The sequence below is a fragment of the Lampris incognitus genome, chromosome 1 (assembly GCF_029633865.1).
Source record: "Lampris incognitus isolate fLamInc1 chromosome 1, fLamInc1.hap2, whole genome shotgun sequence".
In the NCBI taxonomy this organism is placed as follows: Eukaryota; Metazoa; Chordata; class Actinopteri; order Lampriformes; family Lampridae; genus Lampris; species Lampris incognitus.
The window spans coordinates 4341018-4353421 of NC_079211.1; the positions used below are offsets into that span (position 1 = coordinate 4341018).

Genomic DNA, 12404 nt, shown 5'->3' on the forward strand with positions numbered 1-12404 from the left:
GATTGTTATTATTACTTGATGAAATTGGTGTCTGTGTCTAGCAGGACCAATGACCAGCATCTCGGTTTTATCCGAATTTAAAAGCAGAAAGTTAAGTGACATCCAGTTTTCCACAGTAGCCAAGCAGGCCTCTAAATTAGTCATTTGAGTATGATCATCAGCCCTTATAGGCACATACAGCTGAGTATCATCCGCATAGCAATGGAAATTTATTCCATAACTGCGTATAATTTGGTCAAGAGCTGTAATGTAAAGAGAGGAAAGTAGAGGGCCAAGAACTGAGCCCTGAGGCACACCATATTTAACGTCAGAAAATTTTGATATATTATTATAGCAGACACAATGTGTTCTTCCAGATAAGTAGGACTTAAGCCAAAAGAGAGCTAAGCCAGAGATACCAAAATTACAATTTAATCCATCTAATAGTATACAGTGATCAATGGTGTCAAAGGCTGCACTGAGCTCCAGTAGTAGAAGCACAGAAGTGGAATCAGAATCCACAGCTAGTAAAAGATTGTTCACCACTCTGGTCAGAGCAGTTTCAGTGGAGTGACAGGGCCTGAAAGCTGACTGAAAAGGTTCATATAGATGATTTTCTTTCATATGAGTCTAAAGTTGTTGATACACAACTCTCTCTAGTACTTTAGAAAAGAATGGAAGATTAGAGACTGGTTGATGGTTATTAAGAGACCCTTGATCGAGGTGCGGTTTTTTAAGTAGACGTTTAACTACAGCTGTCTTAAAACTGCTGGGAACAATGCCAGTGGTAAGTGATAAATTAACAATGTCTAGCATTGTAGGTCCAGAAAAGGCCAGAGGTCTTTAAAAAGTTTTGCTGGTAAGGGGTCAAGTAGGCAAGCAGTTGGTTTAGAGGCTGACACAAACTTAGTCAAAGTATCAAGCGAGATAGTCTCAAAAGCTGTAATAACAGGGACTGTCAGTGACTCATTGTGTAGATATGAATTTGGTATGACAGGATCTGCAGGAGTAGCTGGAGTTTAAGAACTAATTTTGTTTATGATCACATCAACCTTATTGCAGAAAAAATCTAGAAATTCATGGGCCATGAATGGTGACCAGCGAATAGACGGCTGATTTTTAGTAAGTTCAGATTCAGTGTCAAAGAGAAATCTGGGGTTATGTTTATTAATATTGATTAAGTGACAGATATGCTGTTTTGGAGCAGATACAGCACGCCTGTATTTCAATAAACACTCATGCCACGATAGGTAAAAAGCTTCCAATTTTGATTTTCGCCATTTACATTCCAGTCTCCTGCAGGTCTGCTTAAGAGCACGTGTCTCATCATTAAACCAGGGTGTAGGCCTCTTTAGTCACCTAGCTCTGGTAGTGAAAGGTGCAACTGAATCGAGGAGACTAGAGAGAGCCACATTTAAGTCACTAGTGAAATTTTCAACAGTCAATCAGAACAGTGAAAGGAGCCAAGACTTCAGGCAGCTGCTGGTTAAATGCAGCTACAGTGGACGCAGCAAGGTGGCGAAGGGCAATTACATCTGTGCTGACATTAACTGGACAGGCCAATAAAGCTTCAAATTTGATGAGAAAATGATCTGACACAGCAGATGTGGTTGGCAAGACATTCAGATCAGCCAGCTAACTGCCTTCCCCCTGCCCCTAACCCTCCCCCACTCCCTCCCAAATGCTCAGAATCATCTGAAATGCCGAGAAAAGTGGTTTTTAGTTATTTTTAAAAAATTCATATTTTGCATAATTATTCATAATTATAATTGTTTTAATTTTCTGCTATTTTTCTGGTCCTCTCTGGAACAATACCTACCACCTCCCAAAAAATGAGGATCATAAGTGCATTTTTGCAAAAATACATATTTTGCATAATGCCAAAACATTTAAGTCCCAGAATTTTTTTTTTATATAGGTGAAAAGAATCAAAGATGCTCAGAATCATCTGAAATGCCGAGAAAAGTGGTTTTTTTTAGCCATTTTTAGAAAATTCATATTTTGCATAATTATTATAATTCTATTTTAATGTTCTGCTATTTTTCTGGTCCTCTCTGGAACAATACCTACCACCTCCCAAAAAAATTAGGATCATAAATGCTTTAGTTTTCAGTCTCGCTATCTACACTAACACCACACACACAGACATTACGAAACTATACGAGTAGAAGCTGGATCTTTTCTTTTTCCAGTACTTTCTGCCTCTCCTGTGCCAGTGAGGAGAGACACACACACAGGGCTGTATTCAAAGAAACTGTGTAATGGCATATTTTTCGTGATGGCTGAAATCGCGAAAAATATGCCATTGTCAACAGCACATGCCAACAAACAGGAAACTGGTATGACCGCTGCAGTAGAGACAGGAAGTCGGTGGACTACAGTTATGCACAGAGTGGATACAGGTTATTTTTCTATCCCTCATTTCTATATTTCAGTAAACTGCCCTTGTAAATAATTCCTCTATGAATGCTTCACATCATGGTACTCGTAACTCATTCTGTGAAGGCAATTACTCGAGCAGTAACGCAGGACACTACAATGACATACGGAGGCAGCACTGAGTCATTTTCCATTTTATTCGACTAATGCGTGAATCATGTATGGGAAGAGAAAGTGTAAAAGCTTCAGTATGTGAAGGCAGCATTTTCCCCCAGGCAGACAAAAGAGTGAATTACAATAAGGGCTTTAAATGACTTGGACAAAACATATTAGTAAACTTAAAGTGAGTCCTAAGCGACTAGAGATGGAAGTCAAACTGGCTTTTGGTAGTTTAACTGGTGAGGTAAGTAACAAAGACAGCTTAAGTAAGTTTGTTCCAGTGGTCCATGTGGTGACGAGAAGACCGGGAGAAGCTTCCCGCTGGTTCAGATCTGCAGCGTCTTTTCAGCCATTTAGGACGAGGCTACTAACAACACAGGTGAGGTGATTTAAAAGATAATTCACACTTCAAATGCAAGAAGGCGGCCAGACTTTTGCCGGTCCATCACAACTGAAGGTGTGCATTGCAGAGTATTAAAGTATTCTTGTGCACTGGGAACAATAAAAATGAGTAGAGGAGAAGGTTTAAGAACATGACCTGTGGTTGCACAGGTACATGGTCTTTTCTGATTACTGTAACTATACTGCATGGTAAAGTAAAACTCTGGATACGCTGTGTATGTGCTACAAACAAGACTGTTGAATCCAGTTAGTAAGAGTGACTGCTGAGTGGGAGTAAAAAATAAAACCTATCCCCATAACAGTCCGTAGTCATGTTGAGAAAGAGGAAGATAAGTTGGAATATGTAAGACACGAACGCTCTGCAACAAGCTGAGGAGACGACTGTCACCGCATGTTTGAGAGGTGCTTACAGCAGACAGGAAGTACACCATGCCAGAATGGAAAAAACACAGCACTGATGATCAGATCCTCTTCCCTATCAAATAAAACCAAGAAATCACCAGTTTACATGAAGTGTATCAGTAGGGTTTACAAACTTAGAAATAGGGATGGTGGCCCACTTAGTGTAGTAACACACAAACAAGATGTTTAGCTTTGTAGAGAGGAAGAATCTACCAATCTTCTGATTTGTTGTTGCTCATCCAACATGGCGGAAAGTCTCTTGTCATTTTTGGCGAAGACTCTCCAACGCTCCATGAAGGACCTCTATTGGAATACTGAGACGCATCGGCTTGTAAATCTGGACTGAGATGTGCGTCCAGCAGGAAACTTCAGCCCGGCTCTTCGTGGCAGGTTAAGAATTCTTCTCTTCTCCAGGAATCTTCATTTTAAATCAGCAGCAATTTTCAACTGTACGACACAAAAATACACACAGTTGAGTGAGGATGCACACATCAGACAGAAATACACAATAGATAGATTAGATATAGATGACAAGAACTAGAAAAAGCTCAGTTTTCTGAGGGAAGTGTGTACGTGTGTGTGTTCAGTCTAAAGCCTCCTACAGACTGCGTGATGTGGGCTGTCTCAACGTGGCGATATCTTTGGTCGTGGCTCCAAAATGGTGGGCCTATGTCGCACTGTGAGACAGGTTCACTGTGAGACAGGTTCATAGACGGCCGATATTACGGTCTTGTGACCGAGATAAACTAGGACAAAAGTCTGACAGTCCAGAAAAGTAGGACGACCATCTCACAACGTGACTGCTGCAACGACCTACATCTACTAACAACCAATAGAAATGCAGCACGAAATGATGCACTGATCAATGCCACGCACAATCTTTGCTGGTGCTAAACACAAACAAACACACGGTTAGCATCTGTGACCCAAATGCCCTGGATTTAACAAAACCAGCAACAAAACGAGCTGCGGCGACTATTGAAAGGACTGGATTCCTGCTTGGCGTCGTGTTGCTCTACCAGCAGTGTAGATCGATGATGCGTGCTGATGCGACACGCACGCTGATGACGTTTTTATGGACTTGCGTCGTAGCCTGCAATTCAGTAGTGTTATCATCGTACAGCTTAAACACATCACACTCGATGTCATACCCAAGTTTATTAGACCCATGTCACACAGTGTGGCTTGCAGTAAACTTATAGGACTGCTAAAATCACACAGTCTGTAGGAGGCCTAAGTCCATGAGGATCCCGGAGTGAAGTGTGACATCATCAGTCCTCTCCCCTCAAGGAGATCCCAAACGTTAACATTATTCCTATGGGGAAACTTTACACAAAATAAATGTAGGCCTAAATATCCATCCATTATCCAAGCCGCTTATCCTGCTCTCAGGGTGGCGGGGATGCTGGAGCCTATCCCAGCAGTCACTGGGCAGCAGGCGGGGAGACACCCTGGGCAGGCCGCCAGGCCATCACAGGGCTAAATATCATTAGTATCAAATCTTTGAAGAGAGGCACAACTTCTAGGGCTGGGCAATATGGACAAAATCAAATATGATATTTTTGGACCAAATACCTCTATCGATCGATATTGTGGTGATGACTACTGGTGCTTTCACAAAACATTTACACGGTCAGATTTTGATAAAATATAATAACTATAAAATAACTAAGTGGAGAACAGCTAGACCAGTCTTATAAGTTCAGAAAGTTACATCACTTTACTGTAGTGTATTTTACTGTACTTTACTGTAGTGCAGCCTTTAAAACCAGGATACGACAACACTTATGTCACATCACAATTATCCAAAGTCCCAGACAACATCTAGTCTCATATCAGGATATCGATGTAATATCGCTATATTGCCCAGCCCTGGGCACAAGTAAGATTAAAATGCTGAGCACTAGAAAGGCTGCGTAGCAGACAAGCTAAGTTCCATGAACGAAGAAGAAAGAGGCGTGGCATGACACCAGTCTGACTGGAACTATGCTGACAGAAGTACTCTACGTGCCCTCTAGTCTGGATCCCAGTTTAATAAGAGGAAAATGCCCTCAGCCCGTAGATGTGAAGAACAATACCACGTTCTCATTCACAGATCGTTCTTTCTTAGACGAGTGGACATTCAAACCTCAGGTGACTGGTCAGACTTCATTCTGTGACGTGCTAAATATCACTGTCTCTAAATATCTTCATATGAAAAATATAAAATCAGATTAACATAAATACGGTCTATTTGTCAAATGTTATGTGTAGGTATTCATTTCCAGTCGTGCTTTTTTACTGGGTTATTAACTAGTTACTGTTCTGACTGAAGCATGCTGGGATATCAGCAGTACTGCCATCTCAGCAGGTCACCTGTCCTACAGGCAGAGGCTGACGTCTTCACTTGGTGCCGTTGTATTTGACGTCCTTCCCACATTTCTTCAGCGTGTCCATCAGAAAGTCCACATCTTTGTCAGACTCGATCCAAACCAACTTCTTGGGCAGGTCGATCTCAAACTTCACATCTGAGAAGAAACACAGCAGTGTTTGACATATTACCTCTGGCAGGACTGGCCCTTGAGCAAGGCACCTCAAACTACTGTGATGAGCAGTGGGTCTGTGGCTTTACTGGGAGGCTTTTAGTTTGGATTTGGTCAAATTTTGTGGTATGTGGAAGACGGCTGCAAACCCGCCCTTGACAATCAGCAAGGCTCAGCGTTTTATTGTTCAAAGCCATCCAGCATGCCGAATTTCCCTGTTACATAACCTCACATGAACAGGAACGCCTTTTGGATCCGTGGAAACATAAAATCCGGGTGAAAATCAGTTTAAACTGATCTGCTTCTTTTAAAAAAATCTGGGTGTTTTTCGGTGAAAATCGGTAAAAACCGAAAACACTGAGCCTTGACAATCAGTAATATGTTTTCCTAGGAGTCAGTCTCATTGATTACGTACTACAGCAGAACTCCAACCACCATCGACCCATCGTAGAACGACCGAGGCCGTCATTTTGACGGTTTTGGATTTTTAAAGTTTAATAACTCTGTGAAAAGAAAAAAAAAAGATACAGACCAGACGCTCCTGAATGCTCTTAAAATTGCATATATTTGCATTAAAATAAGTTTAGATCAATTGCAAAAAAAACCCCCAAAACGATAAGCTCTACCTAAAACGACCATGACCCGTCAAAATGACGGCTCGTAATTTGCGCGTGTTTATGTTGTTTGCTCTATGTAATGTTAATTTACCAGAAAGTGGTTAAAGATTCGAGATCGGCTTACTTCTCTGAATTGACATCTAGAAACAACCACAATCCTTAAGTTCTCTTTAGGGTAATGATTCTGTTATTAGGGGTCACTCCACTTTGTTTCCTTAACCTGATGTTGAGCTCTCTGAAAAATTTCTCGCTCATTTTGTAAATAAGGTGGAGAATATAAGGTCCCAGATCCAGCATCTCCCTTGTATTCTTTCCATCCCCCATGTTAATTCTATCTTTTACCCAGTTTCAACCCATTACAATTTCAGTGTTACAGAGTACAGCCTCCAATATGAACGCCTCCTCCTGTGAGTGAGAGGGAGGACAGTGGAATGGTGAGGATGCAAGGAGTGGAGGTGATGAAGGCGTATGAGTTTAAATACTTGGGGTCAACTGTCCAAAGTAACGGGGAGTGCAGAAGAGAGGTGAAGAAGAGAGTGCAGGCAGGGTGGAGTGGGTGGAGAAGAGTGTCAGGAGTGATGTGTGACAGAAGGGTACCAGCAAGAGTTAAAGGGAAGGTTTACAAGATGGTGGTGAGACCAGCTATGTTGTATGGTTTGGAGACAGTAGCACTGACGAAAAGACAGGAGGAGGAGCTGGAGGTGGCAGAGTTGAAGATGATAAGATTTTCATTGGGAGTGATGAAGAAGGACAGGATTAGGAAGGAGTATATTAGAGGGACAGCTCAGGTTGGACGGTTTGGAGACAAAGCAAGAGAGGCAAGATTGAGATGGTGTGGACATGTGTGGAGGAGAGATGCTGGGTATATTGGGAGAAGGATGCTGAATATGGAGCTGCCAGGGAAGAGGAGAAGAGGAAGGCCAAAGAGGAGGTTTATGGACGTGGTGAGGGAGGACATGCAGGTGGCTGGTGTGACAGAGGAAAGGAAGAGATGGAAACGGATGATCCGCTGTGGCGCCCCCTAACGGGAGCAGCTGAAAGTAGTAGTAGTAGTGGTTGTTGTTGGTAATGAGTGTGTACGTCATACTGCGCTCCAGCCTGCTGTCTTCTGTGTACCCCAGTCTCACCAACTATTTCTTCACAGATGGCATGGAAGCTCACCTTCTCCCTCTCAATGGTGTCACAAAAATCACTAATCCTCTTCAGTCAAGACTGGATGTCCAACACTTTAGTCTGCAGACTGTCAAACAGTATATCCGAGTGTGCAAAGATGGAGTTGAAGGTAGCCAGAAGGAAACGGAACTCGAAGCTGGACATAAGGTTGACATACCCATCTGCACAGCAAATGCTGTCAGCATCAAAGTCCTCATGATGATCTACAATGTGCTCAAACACCTCTCGTAGTGCTTCTCTCCTCTTGTAAACTGTGCTGACCAAGCGAAATGAATACATCCACCATGTTGGGGCAACTCTAGGTAGTCAGTATTGGTATACGTCACCCAATAATTTTGTGCGTTTAGGTGATCGTCTAGGTGATCTTGAGAAAAATGCTGCCAGGCCACTAAGATGGCTAAAAAAGATTTTGTATTCCCTGATCTTTGCAGCACCTTGAAACATGACCAAATTCAGTGTGTACGCATAGCATTGAACGAACAATGCCTGAACTCCATGTAGACCAGAGACCATCACCGCAGCTCCATCATAACACTGAGCAACTACTTTTGAAAGTGCATTCAACCTCGTTAAGAAAGGCAAGAATGTGAGCTGCAACAGCCCTGCCTGCTTGTCTGCAGTGACATCCTCGAATCTGAAAAATCTCTCCTTCATGCCACAGTCAGTGATGTAATGTAACACAAGTGACATCTGCGCTGAGATACTCGCATCATTACCAGCAACTACACAGTGGGATAATGGACAACCTGCACACACTGGTGAGAGACACGTTCAAAGACCATGAGAGACTCTTGTTTCTTGCACTGCTAGACGCACCGTAGTTTACTGCACATAGGCAGAGCCACCTCAACACAGCTCTCCGCAGTCTGGAGGAAAGTTATGGGTGCCACTTCGACATATCCCGTCTGAAGACTGAGCTATGTGTAATGTATGCTATGTCTGACTTCAAAGGACGGAAAGTATGCCCCAACTCCACCTTCTCACTTGCCTGGTCTTAACCATCCCTGTGTCCACAGCTTTCATGGAGAGAACAGTCTCAGCACTGAAAAGTAGGGATAAAAACGTACACAAGAAGCAGCACTGGACAGGCTCGTCTGTCAGTCTTGGCTTTAATCTCAGTTGAGAAAGAACTTCTTACAGAGTTGAAGTCAAAGGACAAACTGTATGACCCAGCAACTGCACACGTTGTTAAAAAAGATTACATGATGGACTTTGTTTTCAAGTGATCTTCATTTGGTGAGTATGCAGCTTTTTTCCAATAATCGGCTGGTTTTCTCTATTTTTATTCTATCTCGAGATTATGCAACTTTTGCTGACGTCTGTTGTTCTAATGAGGCATCTGTAAATTATATTTAGTGTGTTTGTAAACGATTGATCACAGGGGTATATTAGAAGCTGGGTTATAAGGTTTTCCAGAATCACCTTTGTGTCTTGTGAAGCCAATTACGGCAAAGAAACCTTTAATATGCTGAACTTCCATATGACAGGGCTCGGGCTATTATTTTCATTGCTATGTTTGATTTTTTTATTGCCACATGTGATCCTACTGAAGGCCCAAGGTCCAGGGTCACGGTTTGTCACTGGTGTTTCGAGCAGCTGTCTAATGCTGGCGTGTTGTCTTTCTACTCGCCTCATATTGTATTGCTCTAATGTGCTGGATGCCACGTGTTGCCTCTGGCACACCGTGCGATGCCTCGTATGATGCAGGTAATTAGGAGGGGTTGATGGTAAAGTGGACGTAAGGCAGTGTGTGATTTGACAATCAAGTTGTACCATCTGAGACCTGTCCCAGACAGCATCCGGATGTGGGCCACTTCAGGCAGTGATGCGGCACTGATGGCCTTCTTCTGGCCCTGACAAAATGGATGTGAGCCTGAAGTGGCCCACACGGATAATAGCAAATATGGCCCAAATATGCCAAATCAAATGTGGGCCTTTTTTGGCAAAGATGCGGTGCTCTGGATGTGGAACTGAAGTGGCTCGTGGGGTAAATGGTGAATATGGCCCAAATATCACAAAACAAATAGGGCCACCTTTGGCAAATATGTGGCACATGTGGCATTGCTATGGCTTGGTTCTGGCTAACAGGAGTGGGCCGCCCAAGAGCCATCATTCCACGCGGTATGTGGGCCGGATGAAGTGTCGGGTGTGGGACGGGTCCGGGCCACAGCAATTTTACTATTCGGGGTACCAACGTGTTTTTACATCAAATCGGGGGGGGGGGTTGAATACCTAGTTAGTTTGACTGACCCCCACCCCCACTGGGGTGGCGTCCAGCGCTTTACCTGGGCCCCCCCGTCCACAGGGTTGGTGGTTGCGTCAGGGGGGCATCCGACGTAACAGTTTGCCATTATGCGGATTGACAAGACCGCCGTCGGTGCCGTGCCCTCACGGGGTACCGGTGGAAACTATCAGATCCGTTGTGGCGACCCCTGGGAATCAGGCAACAAGCCGAAGGAAGAAAAAGAAGAAGAAGAAGAAGAGGAAGAAGAAGAACAAGCCGAAGGAAGAAGAAGACGAAGAAGAAGAAGAAAGCCGAAGGAAGAAGAAGAAGAAGACTATTAAGAGCGTTTGACTCACCCCCTCCCAGCTTGCCGAGGACTCTGCTGACGGCTCCTGAACATCCTTCACACGTCATGGCCACCTCAAACTCGTGCTTCTGTTTAAATCAAGTCAATCACGTTTTGCTTTATTTACAAACGAGCGGACATTCTGACACGTCACAGTTAAACAGGAGATTTCCAGTATTAACATGTTAGCATCCGCGCAAACCGCCATAGCTCATCCATCGCGCTGCCGAGCCGCGTCCCTGGGACTCGGGACCACAGCTGGCCAGCACGGCTCGCTCAAGGCGTTTTGTCCGGCAGCTCTACGTCCCCAGCCGGCTGCCTTCCTTCACCCACACGCTGGATTAACCCCACGACTGACTGACCGACATTATTCATAGAAAACAAGGGCTTTAAACTCACCGTCATGTCGTCTACCAACCGGCTCTGCGCACTCGCCAACACGGTCTGCGCAGTTTGGCCCCTGGTTCACCAAGCTAAACAGGACACAAGCTCCGCCTCGTCTCTCCGCTAGACCAATCGCACCTGTCACAAACTCCTCCCAACCAATGAGATCTGTCGCCGACTTGCGGCCGGAAACGAAATTCGTCAAGACACAGCGAGCGTTTGAAAGGCTTGCGTAATACTTTTCTGTTCACATAATGCATCTTAGTTTTCCAAATGAACACAAATAAGAGGCTGTCAACTTCACTGGCCAAAGATTTGGGAGCCTCTAACAACGAAGCAGAATAAACCAAGCGAGATAACCTGCAGTTTTAGATACAAAGAATTACGACCTCAGAGTGACAATTGGATTTAAATAAAGTTCTGTTAAAAAAGAAAGAAAGAAAGAAAGAAAGAAGAGGGTTTGGAAGCGAAACTCGGATGTGTCGCAGTTTCGGGAGAGGGAAAAGAAAGTTTCGGGAGAGGGTTAGGGGGTTTAGGTTGGTAGCAGACGCGCCATTGGCTAAAATTGAGGAAAGAGGCGGGACTACCGTCCGGTCTAGGTAGGTGAACTACCTGGCTAAGCAAAGCGCAGATAACACGGGGTTTGCACGATTTGTACCCCAGTACTGAAATGGCGGGCGGACCCTCTTGTGCCCCCAAAATTGAAAACCCGACATCATAAATGAACCGTGTTTTATGTTAGGAGGAGAAATATAACATCAAGAAACACCGAACAGTGCAGGCCAGGAAGATATTCGGGGATTTACAAAAACACCTCTGTACCCCCGGACATTTGATCTGCAAACCGAGCGCTCCCAGTCCGCCGGGAAAAAACCATTTATTTCCAAAACAGACCCACATTTTAACCTAGACTGCAACCGCATACAACACGTCACCATTCAAGCGCGTTGACTGTTAGTATGTGTGATGGCTTGCTTTGACCATAACCTTTAAACCCGAAAGCACTGCACCAAAAAACAGACCCAGACAAAAGGAAAATGCATTTAGAAACAGACGCAGTTTGAGATTTAATGCAGCCAACATGACTCAGCAGCCTGCATCCGCTTTCACTTCACTTCACATCGTCCTTGCTGCAAACCCTCTGGTCCGGAGGACGCGAAGGTGGAGTGACAGCTATGGTAAAGTGGCACCATGGGGCCTCCACATCACCAGGGCTCCTCCACACCACCCACGTCATTCTGAATGTGAACGGGGCGCTCTGTTATGAAGACGACAGCGTTTAGGGTTGAACACGGTCAGCACAGAGAAGTGAAATGGCCGTTATGAAAAGGTGCAGGACGCAGGACGCAGGGTGCAGGACGCAGGGTGCAGGACGCAGGGTGCATCTATGTGGCTTCCCTGTTTTCATACTTGCTCCCCTGATACAGCAACGTAGCTCTCCCGTTTCGTTACTCTCACGTCCTAGTTTCTTTGACGCTTTCTTTCGTTTAATTTTTCATGTTTCATCTTTTATTATTAGTGTAACCGGTTATTTTCTTGCCCGGTGCGGGATTCGATACGGCTGTTCTGCACTACAAGGCGACGTCACTAACCGCTCGGCTAAAGGGTCAGCCCCTTATTAGTAGTTTACAGTATTATTGTTACGTAGAGTCTTTTATTATGTAGTCATTTCGGATTTGTTCTGGCCGATGACGTCACATCGTTTCACCGCGCCTATGGCCTCGGGTCAGCTGACCAGCACCCCCCGGTGGTCACGTGTCACAGTCGTTTCCGGGTTCGGGCTTTACTGTTGAAATCGTGTGTGTGTGTGTGTGTGT

At 44.5% G+C, this 12404-nt stretch overlaps 1 protein-coding gene across 2 annotated transcripts; it reads right to left on the reverse strand.

Moving 5' to 3' along the window:
* Nucleotides 1-2536: 2536 nt before the first annotated feature.
* Nucleotides 2537-11010, reverse strand: atox1 (antioxidant 1 copper chaperone). Of its 2 annotated transcripts, none has more exons than XM_056284505.1 (4): nucleotides 10603-11010; nucleotides 10214-10292; nucleotides 5686-5828; nucleotides 2537-3768 (listed from the first exon to the last, which is right to left on the reverse strand). In XM_056284505.1, exons 1-3 carry the CDS (start codon nucleotides 10606-10608, stop codon nucleotides 5704-5706), a joined length of 210 nt encoding a protein of 69 aa, XP_056140480.1. In that variant the 5' UTR covers nucleotides 10609-11010; the 3' UTR covers nucleotides 2537-3768; nucleotides 5686-5703. The 2 variants fall into 2 exon arrangements, with proteins under 2 accessions (XP_056140480.1, XP_056140471.1); XM_056284496.1 differs by having other exon boundaries at nucleotides 5677-5828; nucleotides 10603-10982.
* Between the last annotated feature and the right edge of the window lie 1394 nt (nucleotides 11011-12404).

Coding starts and splice junctions, on each gene's coding strand:
- atox1 (XM_056284505.1), bottom strand. Junction 5,829..10,213: donor CCTCGGCAAGCTGGGAGGGG/GTGAGTCAAACG, acceptor GTTTCTTCTCAG/ATGTGAAGTTTGAGATCGAC.